At 42.7% G+C, this 18,229-nt stretch overlaps 1 protein-coding gene across 7 annotated transcripts in view; it reads left to right on the forward strand.

Annotated features, from left to right (window-relative positions):
* Positions 1 to 18,229, forward strand: part of SNTG1 (syntrophin gamma 1) — a 316,811-nt gene that overhangs the window by 157,576 nt on the left and 141,006 nt on the right. For 4 of the 7 annotated variants that reach the window (XM_067017517.1, XM_067017513.1, XM_059042682.2 and 1 more), the window contains 2 exons: positions 3,102 to 3,155; positions 11,071 to 11,205. In XM_067017517.1, coding sequence (XP_066873618.1) covers positions 3,129 to 3,155; positions 11,071 to 11,205 — 162 coding nt within the window. In that variant the 5' untranslated portion in view covers positions 3,102 to 3,128. Of the gene's footprint in view, positions 1 to 3,100; positions 3,156 to 11,070; positions 11,206 to 18,229 lie in introns of all 7 variants that reach the window. The other 3 variants (XM_067017514.1, XM_067017519.1, XM_067017518.1) reach the window with 1 other exon arrangement.

Genomic DNA, 18,229 nt, shown 5'->3' on the forward strand with positions numbered 1-18,229 from the left:
TGTAGAGACAGTGAAGAGATCATTGGTTGACCGGGGTTCACAGGGGGCGCACAGGGGGTTCTTCAGGTCTGTGAAGTGATCTGTGTGATACTGCAGTGGTGGATGCATGACACCATGCGTTTGTCAAATCCCATGGAAAGTTTAAGCACGGGGTCAACTTGATGTATGAAAATTTTAAAAAATCCTTAAGGGGTCAGGAGGCCCTATTATGGCAGACGATCTAACTGTAATACAAGGTCTGAAATAATCTCACTGGAACGGGGGAGGAGAAAAGGGGTTCACACTCGTCATTTTGGAAATGAGTGCAGCTTGTAATATTCAAGGCAAAATAAACTGTGCTCTAGTGGATAAAATTGTCTCCCACGGGGATATGTGTTAACAGTTCCTGTGTGGCTGTCCCTGTACGCTGGGGCTGAACAACTAGGTAAGTGAATGGTGGGTCCCTGCGGGAGTGGAATCTACAGACAGACAGACAAGGGGAGAAATTAGGAAGGTCCGGGTAGCCACGTGTTAGAGACGGAAACATCACGAAGAGCTCACGGCTAGCTTAACAAAGATACAGACGCTTATGCGTGGAAATCTTTATAAATGCGTGCATTCCAACATGGGTGACCATGTGCACATAATTTCCTTGCTCTGTCAGCTGAGAGGTCCTAAGTAAATGATTGGATAAATAAATAAGTGGGGAAGAGTAGATGTATCTCCTGTAGATACTCAACCCTCAGGGAAGAGAAGCTTAACCCCCCCACCCTTTAAGCGTGGGCTGCTTATCGTGACTCGTCTCTAGAGAGCGCAGTGTGGAGAGTGGGACAAAGAGGAATTTATGGTGAGAAACCTGATAAACGTCATCTCAGTCAGGCCACCAAGGTCAGCCTCAGCAGCAGGGACAAGGCGTGCTGACGGTGGTCCTCTGATGTGAGGTGGCAAAGTGGCATTTATCTCCGGTCTTCCTCTCCAAAACCCATGACCCCACTACAGTCATGAGAAAAACGTCAGAATAATCCCAATGGAAGAACATCCTACGAATTACCAATAATCCTCAAAACTGCCAAGGTCATTAAAAAAAGGAAAGTCTGAGAAATGATCATAGCCAAGAAGAGCGTGATGAGAAACAGTGGCATCTGGGATGGGTTCCTGGGAACTATAGAGGACACTGGGGGTAAAAACAAGGAAATTTCAAAGAAGTAGGACCTTAACAATAAGATCACAGTTACTGGTTCATTAGCTGTAACAATGTTACATACACACCATGTGCCAGACTAAGGCATGGTGTGCATAAATGTAAGATGTGAATAAGAGAGGGAAAGGCATGTGGGGTCTGTGGGAACCCTCTGTGCTATTTTCACAATACTTCTGTAAATCTAAAACCACTCTAACGTAAAACTTTGTACAGAAAAGGTCTCAGAAATTTTTAAACGTATAAAATACAACTTTTATTCCAGTTTTTAAATTTATAATCACTGAAAACAGTTTTATGATAGCTATGAAATTTATGGTACCTAATAATTAAATTGCTTAGCATATTACATTAATTCTTTTTCTGAATAAATACCTAATATTATTACCAGATATTTTCATGAAAGCCAATGGAAAATTAAGAAAACAAGGGAAATGTGTTAAAAATGGTAGAAGGCAGAGATACACCCCCTACTCAAATGGAGATTAAGTTTAGACGGTGGTTAAATACCTTCATGTCTATTTTCTCTGGTTGCATTTAGTAGCAGGAAATTGATTCTAGAGACACCGTGTTTTTATGTAATCAATAAATACTGAAATTCTCCTGCTTTTATAGAAAAGGAATAACTTCATGTCAGAGTTGGTGATAAGTAGGTATTTGCAGTTCTTTCAAATACAATCTTAAGAGTAATTTTGAAAAATAATAGTTAAACTAATGGCAAATTTCTCACGGACACTAAATAAATAATTCATATCATCAGGTTATAATTTCAACATCAAATTGCCCTTTTATTTGCTAATGATTTGTTCTTACCTAACTTTACTAAACTCAGCCTCCTTATGCTTTCCAGTCAAACCAAATCAGGCTCACAACCCACGAGACTTATTTATGGAAAATAATACATTATGTGGCATGTTCAGTTACTACCGAAAATGGTCAATCTCTTTTCTTTCAAAGGCAACAGTAATAATCCAGTGACAACATACTCCGTTCCACTCACACTTGATCAAGTGTTCATCAGCCTCACACAACAGAAAATGACAAAGAGGACAAGGTAGTTTACTGTCCCCAAGGCTGAGAGGAGCAGTAATTTGAGGTGTACAAAGTCTTCTATTTCGGAATTCACCATTCATTTTACTTGGGAGTCTCATTTACCTAAACCGTTATATTTTGGCTCCGCATTTTTTATACTGACAGGATGTCAATTTTCTATGACAACCCTTAGTTTTATTAAGTTCATCACATAATTAAAACAAAACTCTCCAAAAGCATTTAAAATAAAACAAGACTTATATGCATTTATGTGCATTTAAGTCCATGCCTCTCATTTAGGTACTACAGAGACCACTAAATGAATCTGTAGTAGATAGTTCATACATTGATTTATCTTTATATCATTCACCCTGATCAATAGCTTGCTTTCTCAGATCACTCTGTCTGTGAATTACATTTTAAGTTCCAGAGAGAATTATTCATGCATGTAGCTTTTTAATTAAAAGGAGAAAAATTAGTCAACCTTTTATTAAGAGATAAGCACAGGAAAGGCAACTTTTAATTACTCCTCTTGAAGTTTCGTCCCCAGTTGCCAAGTGGGGTTTCAGAGCGGATGCAGGAATGAGCCCGCCCCTAAGCCGAAGGCTCATCCCGCCCTGGACCCCGTCCGGATGCGGAGTGGAGGGCGAGGGGCCTGGAAATGCACATCCTCGGCCCGCGGAGCCATGGCCCTAGGGTTATTCGTCACAGAAGCTGGAGGTGAAGACGTTTCATCTCCTCCTGCCTCTTCATTGTCCCCTGGGAGTTCTTGTCCTTACGGTGGCTGTAAACAGTTTGCCTGCTGGCTCCGCTGCCTGGTTTGTCGTACTTCGTTACGTCCTCCTCTCTGCCCCTCGACGCTGTGCTTGATGGCCTTTCTCTGTCTTTTCAGACGACATCCTTTGCGGTGCTGCAGCACATGGATTTCAGGACTACCTGTGAGGAGGTAGGTCACATGCCTTCTGTTTTTGATGAGGGGAAACAGGTGACAGACAGGGAACGCTGGGCCCTCCCTTACGTATTTACGTGGAAAATGGCTTTCCACAGAGGGACGGGTGACGGGGCCACGGTGTTTCCAGAGCACGAGCTGTCTCTGCAAGACTGGAAAGGCCTCACGGGCCTGGGGCAGCCCCGGGATTTCAGTCTTCCTTCAAGAAGACTGGAGCATGTTTCATTGGACTGAATTGTCTCTCCCCACAAACTATGCGCTGAAGGCTTCGGGCAGTGAAAGAGCTGGAACTAATTCGTTTCACATAAATGGTTATAAATTAGAAGACATCTAAGGTCCCTTTCAGCACTAAAAGCCTTTGATTTTATGATTCCCATATTCTTTAAGTATTTCAGTATTAAGTATTGATGTACGGCGACTCTCTGTAGAGCTGTCATCACATTCGGTGTGAGCGGAAGTGATGCACTCGTTGCTCTTTCAAGGATGTTACAGGCCATCCATTCAAGTGTGCGGTCAGCAGCGCGCGGACTTGGGGCCCCGGGAGTGCAGCCCTTCTATTTTAGGAAGAAAGATTTTCTTTCCGTGCAACATTCAAAGCATCGTCTTTTCACTCTTCAGGCAAAATGCAAATATTCGTATGTTAAAATACTTCATATTTGCTTAAAAGGTTTAAAATATTTTAGTTTGTATAAATAACCCAAGGAAAAAACAGCCATAACTAGATTACCTATAATAGAGTTTAAAAGATCTTCAGTATTAACATTTGTCAAAATTGTTCTTTTAGTGAAATGTCATGTGTTAAATTTCTTGCAAAAATATCTTTTTTAAAAAAATATTTGTCACAGTAGGTTCAATTTTAGGTTGTTCAGAAAAAATAATAAATAACTTTCATTCCTTCAATGCTTATTTTTTATTTTCAAAGTTTAAGTATGGTAATACTTTTAAAAATACTTTATACATGCTAGCACTTTTCAAATTATATTATATTATAGCTATTTGTTTACAAACCTCTCTCACATGCTACCCTGAATATTATAAGGTCAGAATGTGTAACTTATTCATCTTTTAATTCAGCCCCTTTCAAAGGTTCACACTTAAAAAAAAAAATGACTGTTTTCCGAGCTAAAACTTAGAAGCATACATTTTAATTGTCATTTCTGGTTGTAAATACAGTACGTGTTGTCATACTGTTAATTTTGTATGAATGTAGTAAACGTACAATTTCTTTTAAAGTTTTACCTTACGTTTTGGGTGGTAAAGCACCCAGCAATCTGAATGGATATTTGTGTGACTGAGACGACGTGATAACACATCAGGGACACGTGTGGTGGAGACTGGACAGCGGCCTATGTTTCTAACACATGGTTCACCTTGGACATGAGAGGCTGTCTCAGATTGATTTCCCAGACCGTTTCTTACACAAAATGTTTTCATTCATTGATTTGAAACATACATCTAATTCTGTCTAAGGTTCAGCTGTATTTTACAATGGTGACACCGTTGAGGTCCTCTTACCCTTACTTCTGTAGTAGATGCTCTTGCTCTCTGGCAATGATCCCTTGAGGATCTCACCATTTCAACGCTGCCAGCATGGAGCAGACCTACTCAGAACTGTCAGCGCAGTTCCCGTGTGTCTGCCACATGCTGGCTGTACTGGAAGAGATGCAGGACTCTATGGTGCCCCGAGGATGATCAAATCGCCCTGAAGATGGACCGGAATCAAAGAGTTTGCCAGAAATTCACAGTCTTAGAACGTTTAAGTGGATCTGCACCTTAAAGACAATTTAGCTTAACTCTGCCACTTTGCAGATGAGCGAATGGAGAGGTTTTAAGAGAATGCTGAGTGACATTTAATGAATTAGGTGAAAGCAAAACCATAATGTATAGCTTGGAATGCCTGAGTAATTTGGGGCCTGTTGCTGAAGTACCACATTGCTGAAAATTATACCAAAGATACATTAAATGAAACTTGTTTTCTCTTGACTTTCTCTCGACTGATAATAAACTACTAAAGATGAAAATGTGATATCCACGTCCATCAGATAGATCCAGATAGAATATTACCACACAGATGCCGAGAAGTCTCTTCTTGGTGAAGGAATAGAAGTGTGGCTAGATAAGTTTCATTTAAACATCTTAATTATCTAATACAGACTTTCTTTTAAAGAAGCGTTACTTATTGTTTAAAAAATTCTTCTCTTAAAAAGAAAATGTTGTAATTGTTTTAAGTAATTGAGATTCAAAAGTCTGACAAGAAACAAAAATGAAGAGAGAGAATACAATCAGGACAAATGCAGAACCCTCATTATAGGAGAAAGAGTGTACGCATAGCCAGGCAAAATGACTCACTTCTCCGCCTTTAAAAGTGTCGTCAAAATAACTATGTGTTCCAGGGGCTTCCCTGGGGGCGCAGTGGTTGAGGGTCCGCCTGCCGATGCAGGGGACGCGGGTTCGTGCCCCGGTCGGGGAGGATCCCACGTGCCGCGGAGCGGCTGGGCCCGTGAGCCGTGGCCGCTGAGCCTGCGCGTCCGGAGCCTGTGCTCCGCAACGGGAGAGGCCATAGCAGTGAGAGGCCCGTGTACCGCAAAAAAAAAAAAGTATCACAGCTAGGTGTTGAGTATGACAATACATATTTCTCTATAACATAAATTTAATAATTCATGCACACATATAATTTAGTCTCATATAATAAAATATAATCTGTGACTATGATTCAATCAACAAATATTGAAAATCCTAGCATGAATAAAAGACTGTACTAGGTCCTATAGATTAATAATCCTTAAAAATGAAAAGAGTAATAACTTATTAAGATTTTCTTTAGATAACAGCATATAAGGTGAAGTCAGATGATGTGACATGGAACTAAATGTCATGGAAGTCACTACATGTCATGCCTAAATACACGACTAATTGTTAGGTGAATGTATTTATTCAATGAAAGCCCTGAGTTCCAAATATTAAGGACTCATCTTTGGATGGAAGGGTCTCTGAAGATTGCAAGGAGATACAAGTTTTGTACAAGTGCTTGAAAAGTGGCTGGACTTTAGCTAAGGAGGAGGCCAGGTAAGACACCATCCCGGCAGGGAAAGGAAAGGGTAAAATGCAGTTGGAAACACCTTGTGTGAAACGGCGTTTAGCGCGCTGCTACTACAGGATGGTGCGGTATAAGGACTTACATATCACTTACAACTGTAGGCTTACAGGACAAGTTAAATTAGTTTGGGCAGCCCAAATACAGAAATATGAGGATTCCTACAAGACTATCGTGCATAGAACGGTCTCTGCCTAGTTTGCTGCAGTTTCTTACATGTGATATTGCAAATTCCACACTTCAAGGTTAAAGGAACACATATTAAAGTTTCATGAAAACACAGTTTGTGTTCTTTCAAGGACTAGAACCTAAATTAAAGAGGTCTTAACTTTCAAGCAGAAAGTGGGTGATAGTCTACTTTTTAAACTTCCAAAGGTACTTGGTTTATGCGAAGCATACATTCTTAATAAGTTTACATGTGAGGTTTGTTTTTAAAACAGAGTAAATCCATGTAAATTCATGAACACACTTCATTGATTCACAGAAAACAAGTCAATGACTAGGTGTTTAAACATATTGCCTTTTAAGTAATTAAGAGGTATTGCCTTTTCATATTCCTCTACGCAAATAGTCTTCAGTGTGGGTTTTGCAAAATCCAGCGGCAATGTCGGATCATCCATCAGGGACGGGAAAACAACCTTTGAATGTATTTATCACTTTTCAAGTTTTACGTATGTTTTATAATTATGTAATATATTTGTATGTTATATGTAGCATGTGCATTTCCTCACTCATGTGTGATGCACCCCCAGTTAAAAAAGTCTGAAGACAAATGACTGTTATGTTAGTGAAGAGAAAGAAGCTGAGTGCAGGTCTTAAGTTTACACTAAAATGTGGGACTGATCATTATCTGAATGCTTGTTTTATTTTTTGAACCATCTGGGTCCACAGATCTGTGAAGACCTTGCAGCCCTCAGTGTTTTAGTTTGTGCCGCACCGGGGGGGCCACTCTCAGTGCCCTGTTGTCCATTCTCACCCCTGTAGCAGCCCATGGGGGATGAGCCCACGCAGGTCAAGCCTCTCCCGGTATCCGCTGGTGCCCTGTGCTCCCTCAGCAGCCGAGCTTTGGCAGGAAAAGCACCCTCCAAGCCCAGAGTGGTTTCCGTCTCATTTTTCCCTCACTGGCCATTTGCTCTGATCCATGAAGAATGGCTGGTTCAAGACGGTGTCCCTCTCAGAACTCTCTGCACTCGCATAAGGAGATGCTTGGTAACCAAAGTGCTACCTGGTGAAAGGCACGCATAGCCTTGTCCTCGTAGTGGGAAGACGGGGGGAGGCAGCCCCGCAAAGACCTCTGCATGAGGGGACCAGGGCCCGGGGATGAGAGCCTGGAGCCTGGAGCCAGGCGGCCCGGGTTCAGATCCTGACTCTCACCCATCTCTGCGCCTCCGCTTCTGTCCCGTCCACGAGGACGGCTGAGCCGGGTTATCAGAGGCAAGGCGATTCACACTTCGGGGCGCACAGTCCGAGTGAGTGAGCTGCACGCCCGCCTTTCACAGCGGTGACGGCAGTGCAGCAGTGCTGCCCTGAGCTGGGGGTGCCCCAGATGGCTTGTACGCCTCTGCTTCCCTCTGTTGTAGCAGCTCCGGGTCTGAGCCAGGGCTTCCCGCCCCCGGAGTTTCCTGCCCAAGGCTTATGTCTCTGTCAGCAGTAACTATGTTCCCACCTCCGCAATCCCTATCCATCTTCTTCTCTGCTGTAAGAAATATACTCATAGGGTAAGCTGTGACGATGTGAGAGAGTGGCAGGGACATATACACACTACCAAACGTAAATTAGATAGCTAGTGGGAAGCTGCAGAATAGCACAGGGAGATCACCTCTGTACTTAGTGACCACCTAGAGGGGTGGGATAGGGAGGGTGGGAGGGAGGGTGACAAAAGAGGGAAGAGTTATGGGAACATATGTATATGTGTAACTGATTCACTTTGTTGTAAAAGAGAAACTAACACACTATTGTGAAACAGTTATACTCAAATAAAGATGTTAAAAAAAAATTTAAAAAAAAAAAAAAAAGAAAAGAAACATACTCATAAGACCTCACTCTAAACGTTCACGTTGTTTCACCGCTCTTAGCTTCCTCCGTGGCACCTCCCGCCTGTTCGCACGCGGAGCACACGGACCCGGGGCCCGACCGCCCCGCCCCCTGCCCGTGCGCCGCGGCCCCTCCCACGTACCGCGGGCTCGGCCTCGGGGCTGCGATCTCCATCGGCCGGGGACCGTGCATTCTCAGGCTTCTATATGTTCACTCAAGTTTTTCCCTTTGGGATACAATTGCTTTTGCCTTCTCTAATTATTGTTTTCTTGATTTAGTTTTTCAAGACAAGCCACACATTTTTCTATCCACAGAGCCTCCTCTAATGCCCCTTCTCTCATGAATAGTTAAGTCCTTTCTCTGTGTTGCTCCTGTATCGAGGGCTCAGATATCACACTGCATGTTATTTATACATGTACAGTTTTAGAAGTAGGAATACTCTGAGGCCAAAGATGATTGTCTAATTCATGTCCGACTCACAGTTAGTGTTACACAGTATTGACAAAGTGGATGTGTGTGTCGGATTTTTAATGTATTTTCATGTCCATAAGCTGAATTTTCATAATAGAGTAAATGTAACATCTGTAATGCCTGGAAAGTGTGTTTTAATGTGAATGTGTTGTTAGCTTCATTATCTCTCAGTTTGTTATTTTCTCCAAACAGCTATGTATTGGTGTGTGATAATTATATATATATATATAATTCTAACAGAAAGCTGCCTCATTCTTTATTTTCCTTCACGCTTGTCCTCTGAAGAGTCAAGCATGGGCTCCAAGTCTGCGTTCTGTTTTCCAGACAACCATCTAATAGGGGACATTTCACACATTACTTAAGTGAATGGAGCTTTGACCATATCAGAAATGTGATGAGAGAAACCTCATAGCTGTGTTTCAGTTCCTCAGACTTTCCCTGGCGATCTTTGCGATCTCTTTGATGTGTAACAGTAATGTATTTATGGGATCTCAGGGAAAAGCCCCTCTTTCATCCACAAGTGGAGACGGAGCTTTATTTGTGATCGCCAGCTATTCCATTACACTTCTGGGGGGGAAATGGCGTGGAATGTACTGTACATCTAAAAATCAGCCAATGTGCCCAATTACGTTCCCTTAGCTTTGGTATTACCTCCTGCCCCCCTCTCCCGTGCATCTCAGAAGTCCTGATGTTGGCCCCCGGCCAAGACCACCTTTGTAAGCATGAGAGACTTTCCCACGTGAAAAATGTACAAAAATTGTGTCTGTATTGAGGGAAATATAATTTGCTTTTGCTGGCATTCTTTTGTCTTTTAGACATACGCACTTGAGTTAAGCTCTGTGGTAGGTTAATGGACGTGATTTAGGGACCCCAGCTATGCACAGCCTCAGAGGAGGGACCGACGCCATCATGGCTCCTGGCAGAGCTTGTTTTCCCTTAAAAGATATTATAACACTTACAGAATAATTACAGACCAATTTAACGTTGTATATAATAGAGGGTATAACGATATGTATTTTCACATGGGAAAAAGCAATTTACAGAAAGAGTTATCTCTGGAAGTTGTGCTATCTAAGTATATTCTCATCAACATTATGGAACATTCTTTTAAAGAAACAAACCCCGAGCAGTCCACATCTAATTTATATTCCAAGGGAAAGTCTCATATTATTTGTCTGGGATTTTGTGCTCTTTAAATAGTAAGGATAAAAATGTGTTTCTGTGTACTTCTCCCTTTATCCAAATTAAGAATGGCTCAACGGTTATTAAATGAAAATGTAATTTCCAAGGTCGTCATCGTTTTTGTTGACTTTTCAGTTCAGAGTAACAGCCGGCGATTATATTCTGTTTCAAAGGAACTTCCATTTGCATCTCTGATCAATGGGACCGTAAACTGCCCTTGCTAAGGAGAATATTTCCGTTTATCTGGCGAATATTATAACCCTGACCTGCTTCAGGCGGGACAGGACGTGTGGACTCCCTCTGTGATCGCTAGGCTGATGGTTTGAAGCCATGCAGTACAAGTTTGGAAATATTCACAGGCTGTTTTCACAAGTCCCAGAAATGTGTGAAGCAAAAACAGTGGAAAGGGAATCAAAGATCTTGGGTCTCAAGCCAGGCTGTGTCTTAATAAGCTGTGTTAATTCAAGAAGTTCTTCACCTCTTTACCCTGGTTCCCTCCTCTGTACAAAGTGCATGCGTGCTGGCGAATGGGGTGATGAAATAGTGGAGGGTAGAGAAGGTAAGAAGGTATGTTTAGAGGTTTAAAATTCTGTGAGAAAGACGGTAAGTAGATGAGTGGCTGCCTAGGACCGGGTGTGGGCGGATGGGGAGATGGGAATATTAGGTTTCTTTTCAGAGTGATCAAAATGGTCAAAAATTGGTTATAGCAATGGCTGCATATGGCTACACGAAAAACATTGAACTGAACACTTTAAAGGGTTGAATTGTATTCAGTGTGAATAGCATCTCAATAAAACCATGATGAAATTTATATTGATTGTAAGTATTAAACAAAACTTTCACTATTTTTCAAATATACTGTATAAACTGTAATCCTTACTTTCCAAATCTTTGTGGGGATTTTCTCACCTAATCTCTATGATCTGAGGTCTACTTGATGTGAAAAGGTTATACTTTTCTGTGCACCTGTATTAAGTTTCAGACTCATCGGAGTGCATCTTCCCTAGCTTTCAGATGTTATTCGCCATGTTTTGCTCTACGTAAGCCATAAAACGATAATCTATAAACTAAGTATAATTCTTTTCTCTGTTTTGCTCTCTCTTTTTTTTTTATTTTTTTCTCTGTCTGAAGACAAAGACAGGGGTTTGTTTGCTGCAGGACGGTAATCAGGAGCCTTTCAACGTGCGGCTGCACCTGGCCAAAGACATTCTGATGATCCAGGAGCAGGATGTGATATGTGTGTCCGGTGAGCCTTTCTATTCTGGCGTAAGTAGCTCTTCCTTCCCTTGAAGTCTTCTGGGGTTTTTTCACTGTTGCTGTTAATAAAAATGTCTATTCACAGAAAATACTTAATATCCCCTCTCTTACCGTCAGAGCCAGTAATTTTTGTTTTCAGTATTAGTGAGCAGTGTCCTTGTATAAGGACATGTACTTGGGTCAAAGGCGTACACTGGGCCCGTCTCCAGCTCGGTGTCTCATTGACTCCACGTTGCCATTTGGTGGTTAGAGTGACACTGGTGTCTGTAGTCGTGAGAGCGTGGGTTCTACACTGCAACACCGAGGACGAAAACGGCAGGGGAGGCTTTAGGCGGTGGTCCCGGAGCTCGGCGCTGAGGCTTCTCCGCAGGGGTCGTGCACGCATAATTCTGTGGGCCTCCTCCATAGAATCACGCGCTCCGCCTGCGCTCTAAACAGTTAACGCGTGACCCTGATGCTAATCCAGTCTCTGAAGGAGCCATCAATTGTCTCAGAACCCATCCGTCCTCTCCCTGGTGCTGAAGTACAGCTCTGGAGGACATCCTTAGGTGTGTTAAATAACAAAATTTTAACTGAGCAAATTTAAAGATCTAATTAGCTTTGTTCAATGATCCATGAATCAGGCAGCATCCCATCTGCCAAGCTGTTTAAAAGAAGAGGTTTTCAAAGGGAGAAAGGGGGCAGAAAAAGGAAATTTTCCCCAAAGAATGTCTTGTTTCAGTGGAGGTTGTCCTCCTAAGGGGAATAGATGGGTTCTGTGAGGGCAAGAGGTTGACTCACTGGCTCTGACCAGGGAATTCCGGGTTGACTGGTTAAAGGTGACAGTCCTGGGAGAGGCTGAGACTTCAGTTAGGCTAAGTATTAAGTTTCAGTCTGGTGACGTGGTCCCAGCACAAGTGATTCCGCCTTGGGCCTACCGTCTCTTTTTTAACAATTTTCCCCTTTTGCTCAGACTCGGCTTCTCTGAGAGAGGTGATCAAAATGTAAGGCACGAGTGCCCCTCTCAGCTACTCTGCTCTGAAGCTCCCGTGGTTTTATCTGATCCTCTGCGTGGTATCGACAAGGACATGCTGTTTTGTTTAATCCCCGGGACATTCACGGCTTCGGGTTCACAATACCTCACTGTTCCTTTTCTGGAGTTCTTGTATTAGGGAGATCATTTACTTGGTGGTTAGTGGCTGAGAACTTGGATTTAAAGCTCCTGGGAAAACACAATTCACCAGGGAAACTACTATGATTGTTATAAGCAAGATAATCCCCGGTATTTGGAGCGCACTATGGAGTTACGGTCAAGACCCAAACCAATTGAAGTCAAATACGTCATAGAAAGACCCCAATGAAGGAGTCACCTTTTTAAGCCCAGTTGCTTGATCTTATGTACGTGAGTGTCCACTTCTCCAGAAGTGTTAATCCAGGTGTAGCAGGCGGTATTGGCCACGGGACAGACACCTCCCGGCTCAAGCTAAAAGCTAATCAAGGGCGTCCTCTTATCAAAAACAACTTTGGCCAGAGAGTCCAAGGATCTTTGTTGGGCAGCTGTTGTTTTAATAGTGGATTCTGCAATACTTTCAAGAGTCAATGAGAGGTTCCTGAGCGTAGCCTCATTTACGTTTACTCCTAGCCAGGGAGGGACAGCCCTACCAAAGGAAGCAAACCCTGAATCATGAACGCTTCCCGGTAAATTCCCATCCGAACCTGTGGCTCGGGACTGGAAAGGTGCCAGCCGTGGAGGCAAGGAAAGCCTTAAGGGTGAATAGACCACGCAACAGTGTTTCTCTTGCCTCGTGTGTTTTCTTTGCCTAGGCGGAGCTTAGATGCAAATTTCCCCAAGTTGGGGATTGTTAACCAGAGAGAGGGGTTAAATGAACTGTAGGCGCTACATCAGCCCTGAGTTCTCACTCTCTTCTCTTGCTCACGCTCTGTGCCAGGTGGTCTGACCTGGAGGCCAGACGGCAGCCCCCTCTGCTTTGCCTTTCAGTTCAGGATCTCTCTCTCTGGTTAGATTTAGTCTGTTGCTTAAACTGTGTACTGAAATTCTGATTCTGGAAACTTCTTTTGCTTCTACAAGTTCTAGTCTGTCCCATTTTATATTTGATGCATAATATTTGCTAGCACTATCGTACGTTTGATATCTCCTCCTGTTCTATTCATCCTTCTAAAAATCCTACTTACATGGTGCGTCTGGAATTCTAGGATCTGCAGTCTCTACAGAACCTAATCGGCCACTTGTTCCTTGTTTGTCTGTTGGCTGTTCCGCTGACTCACTCGCTGTGCTCTGCGAATTTTCACCCTGAGTTCATGTCCTTTGGTGCTCTGTGGGAATTTTGGGGGTTTGGCTCTACAATGTGTTATAAAGACAGAATTTTCATTTTCATTCGCTTTTTCAAGGTGCCTGAGGATACTGGTGACCCAGGTATTCTTTAAACTAAAATCTCCACTGGGGATTCGAGACCACACAGGTAGACTGAATCTCATCTCAAACCCACGTGTAGACCAATTCATGTTTACAAATTCTCAGGAGAATTAGCTTTTAAGTCTTTCATCCGGAGCCGGATTCAAGATGGGCAACTAGTGGTAGAAATGTTCCTTCTTACACACACCACGAGCCCCTGCTCCCCTCCCTGGTCCTTCCAGCCCTAGGCCCGTGGCGGATGCGATCAGGGTCACAGTTTGGGTGGAACCTTCTTACCTATCAGGAGACAAATAGTCTTCCTTTCTGACAACCGTGAAATTTTTTTCTTCTTATTGCCCTGGTTACACTTTGACATTATTTTTTGTTTGTGTGCCTTATTTTATTCATCATTTTGTTGTGTGTTATCCTAGAGAAAGAATTCAGTATATCTGACTCAAAAGAGTGTCAGAACCAAGGTTAGTTGTGTGTGTGTGTGTGTGCGTGTGTGCGTGCGTGTGTGCGCGCGTGCGCGTGTGCATGTGTGTGTGCGTGCGTGCGTGCGTGTGTGTGTGCGTGCGCGTGTGTGTGCTTGTGTGTGTGTGCGTGCGTGTGTGTGCGTGTGTGTGTTATGGTGGAAAATCTATTGGCTCTAAAATCAGACAGACCTGGCTTGTCATCTCAGCCTGGCCATTTGCTTTGTGACCCCGTGTGAGTCAACCTCCTTCTCTGAATCGCGGTTCCGGTGAGTGAGAAGGAGAGAACATCTAATTTACAGAATTGGCTGTGACAGCGTTGAATGTGACCACATTACCGTAGAAGATTGTAGAAGTGAAAAATAAAGCCTGGGTCCCTTCTTCCCACTTTCTGCTTGTATTTCTAACCTGGATTCCTCTCAGTGCTATAACCCCACGTGAGGTCATCATTGTTTCCTAAAATAACTGATGCACCACTGATCTGGATGTTTGCCCCTTTCTCTAATGCACTTTGCCTCTAATGATTATCCTGGATGAGCAGTTTAAACGGGATAAGTAGTCTTTCTGTATAATATTAGAAAACAAAGCTCCTCACCTCGAAAGAATCATTCTGTGAGTCAGTCCTTTTTAGATGCAAAGGAGTTTCATTATTATTGCTTCAAACCCAAGTGCTCTAAATCTGGTAGTAGTGAAAAGGAGCCTAAGGATATTCTAAAGTTTATAGGTTTATGAAGGTTATATTGCTTCATATCAATTATTTTAATTAAATTTGTAATACTTCAGTGAAATTACATGTAGATTGATAGACTAAAATTTGCATTATTCTGGAAATGAAGACTCATACAAACTAGGTGAAATGAAATAGATAATAATGTGAAAATAAGGCCTATATTATTTATGTAAATACTATCGTACATGTTTAACATAATAGATAGTGAAAGTTTTGGTCAAAACTGTCATTTTTGTCATTGGTACATTTATTATTTTTCTCCCTTGGAACTGTCTTCGTCAGTTGTTTTGGACCACAGATAGAGAAACCTGCTGTTTAAAAATATGTTGTTTCCTCCACCCTGCCCTGGAGAAGTGCCGGAGGAGGCCTCGTGGAAAGTCAGGGTTTACTGCAGCGCGTTGATGGTGAGACCACAGCGGAGGCCTCTCAGGGAGCAGTGCCCAGGCAGCCCTGCACTTCCCACCCAGGCTCTTGTCAGCGGAGGCCTGGAGCAACTGGAACTTACCCCCCTAGACCAGCAGTGACAAGGAAATTCTCACCTCCAATAAGAAAAGACAGTCAACAGATGCCAACCTTGACATGTCACAGATGTTACAATTATCTAACAAGGATTGGGAAGTAGCTGTCATAAAATGATTTCATGTCTGTTACAAACAGGATTGAAACAAATGAGAAAATAGAAAGTCTCAGCCAAAAGCAACTGGAAATTGTAGAACTGAAAATTCAGCTGAAATAAAAACTCAGTGGATGGGCTCAAGAGCAGCATGGAGAGGACAGAGGAAAGAACCAATTAACTTGAAGACAGAACAATAAAAATTACCCTTTCTGAACTAAAGAGAAAAATTGGTCTGAAAAAAGTAAGGGACCCATGAGACTATAATGAAAGATCCAACGTTTATATCATCAGAGTTCCAGGGAAAGAGAAAGAGGTCAGAGCTCAAACAGTTCTTGAAGAAATAATGCCTGAAAACTCCCCAAATTTTGCAACTGACATAAACCTAAAGAGGTGGGGCAGATCTCAGAAGGATGAACCCAAGAAACCTGTGTTAAGACACATCATAGTCAAATCCTGAAAACTAAAGACAAAGGAAAAACTTAAAAGCAGCAAGAAACAATAATACTTTAGGAATAGGGGAAAAACCATTCAAATGATAGTAGTTTTCCCCAGAAACAATGGAAACTGGAGGGAAATGGCATGGTATTTTTCAACTGCCGAAGAGAAAGAACTATCAACCCAGATTTCTATATATGCCAAAAATGTCTTTCAAGAATCAATCGGAAACTTATGACTCATTAATAAAATGGGCAATAAAAAATGAGCAAAGGATTTGAATAGATGATTGTCTTACAAAGAAGGTGTATAATTGGCCAATAAGGAAATGAAGAAATGCTCAACATCATTAGCCATCAAGGAAATGTATATCAAGGCCACAGTGAGGAGCACTTTATATCCACTAGGATGTTTATAATCAAAGAGACAGATCAGAACAAGTGGTCCTGAAGATGTGGAGAAGCTGGGATCCTCAGACAATGCTGGTGAGAACGTAGAATGTCCAGCTTCACTGGAACAGCCCGGCAGTCCCAGTTTTCTCTCCTTGGTATGTGCTCGGGAAAAATGAGCACGCATGTCCACACAAAAACTTGTCCACAGATGTTCATAGCAGCACGATTCTTAATAGCCAAATGCTACAAACACCCTAAATGTGGAGGGAGGGGTAAATAAAGTGTGGTATGCCCATACAGTGGAATGTTATCTGACAATTTACGAAACGAAGTATTGGTACACGCTACAACATGGATGAACCTTGAAAACATCGTAGTTGGAAGACAGACACAAAGGACTACATGCTGTATAATTTCATTTATGTGAACTGTCCATAATAGGCAAATCCATAGAGATAGAACATAGGTTAAACGCCTAAGGTTAGAATGGCGGGGGGAATCAGGAGTGAGGGCTTCTAGGTACATTTTGGAATATTGAATACAAATGTTCTAAAATTGATTGTGATGATGGATGCATAACTGTGAAACTACTAAAAGCATCTAAGTTGTACACTTTACGTGGCTGGTGTTAGGGTATGTGAATTATAGCCCTGAAGAGCCATTTTTAGAAAGACAGACAATAACCTTTGTAGATTCTCTTATCTATGAGTATTTCTACATGTAACCACCTCGATCTATATTAAGCTGAACCTGGGTTCACACTGATACCTCCCCGCGGTCCTCCTTGCCCGTGGACTGTGCTAGCCGTCCCCCTGCTCGTGTCTGTAAACTCCCACCCCACGGTGAGAAGCTGCCCCCCCCACCCCCAGGTGCTTGGTTAATTTCAGCATGCGTGCACAGCGGTGTCAGGATTGTCACTACGCCCTCGCGCGGGACAGCTTCATCAAGGACGGTCTCGGCCCGTAGCCTGCGTCGCTCAGGCAGCCTGTTTTCCCGCCCCGCTCGGTAAGGGGCTGACACACACCTGTAATGCAGTGAGATTACTTGTCACAGTTCGCTTGGGGCCCCCTAGCTTCCTAATGTGCATATGTGAAGGTGGACTGCTTTTTCTCTGAAGTTCTGTGGGGTTTGACAAATGCACAGTGTCATGTGTCCGTTGCTGCTGTATCAAAAAGGATGGTTTCCTCACCCTATAAATCCCTGTGGTTCATCCATTCAACCTCTTCCCTCTCTGCCCGAACTCCTGGCAACCACTAGTCATTTCACTGTCCTTTACCACTGTTCTTTCATCTTATTTCTCCATCTTGCCTTGGGCCTGTGTGATGGAAAAGGTGGTGGGAATCAGAGACACTTTCATTACAGTCATGATTTGGATCTTGGCCAAGTGACTGTAGCTCATTTGCATTTTAGTTTTTTCACTCTTAATTGGGAAAATATTGTCTACGCAGGTGGGATGTTGTGATGATTACGTGTTTGAAATAAAAATGTTTGGGAAAAAACTCTTTATTCATTTAGCAGATGATTATCTAACTTTGATTTAGGCCCGATGCTAAATTCTAAGGATACAACTGTGAACAAGACATAGGTTCAGAACTCAGAAAACTAGAGGGAAGAAACAGTCAAGGTCACGGTGTATTTTAATAAACAATCACAAGTACTATGAGACCTGTAAGGGCACATAGTATTTATTTATTTATTTATTTTTAATAGGTCTTTATTGGAGTATAGTTGCTTTACAATGGTGTGCTAGTTTCTGCTTCATAACAAACTGAATCAGCTATACGTACACATATATCCCCATATCCCCTCCCTCTTGCATCTCCCTCCCACCCTCCCTATCCCACCCCTCTAGGTGGTCACAGAGCACCGAGCTGGTCTCCCTGTGCTATGCGGCCGCTTCCCAACAGCCGACTATTTTACCTTCGGTAGTGTATATATGTCAGTGCTACTCTCACTTCAACGCAGCTTCCCCCTCTCACCCCATGTCCTCAAGTC

This window comes from Kogia breviceps, chromosome 17 (genome assembly GCF_026419965.1).
Source record: "Kogia breviceps isolate mKogBre1 chromosome 17, mKogBre1 haplotype 1, whole genome shotgun sequence".
NCBI classification, from domain to species: domain Eukaryota; kingdom Metazoa; phylum Chordata; class Mammalia; order Artiodactyla; family Physeteridae; genus Kogia; species Kogia breviceps.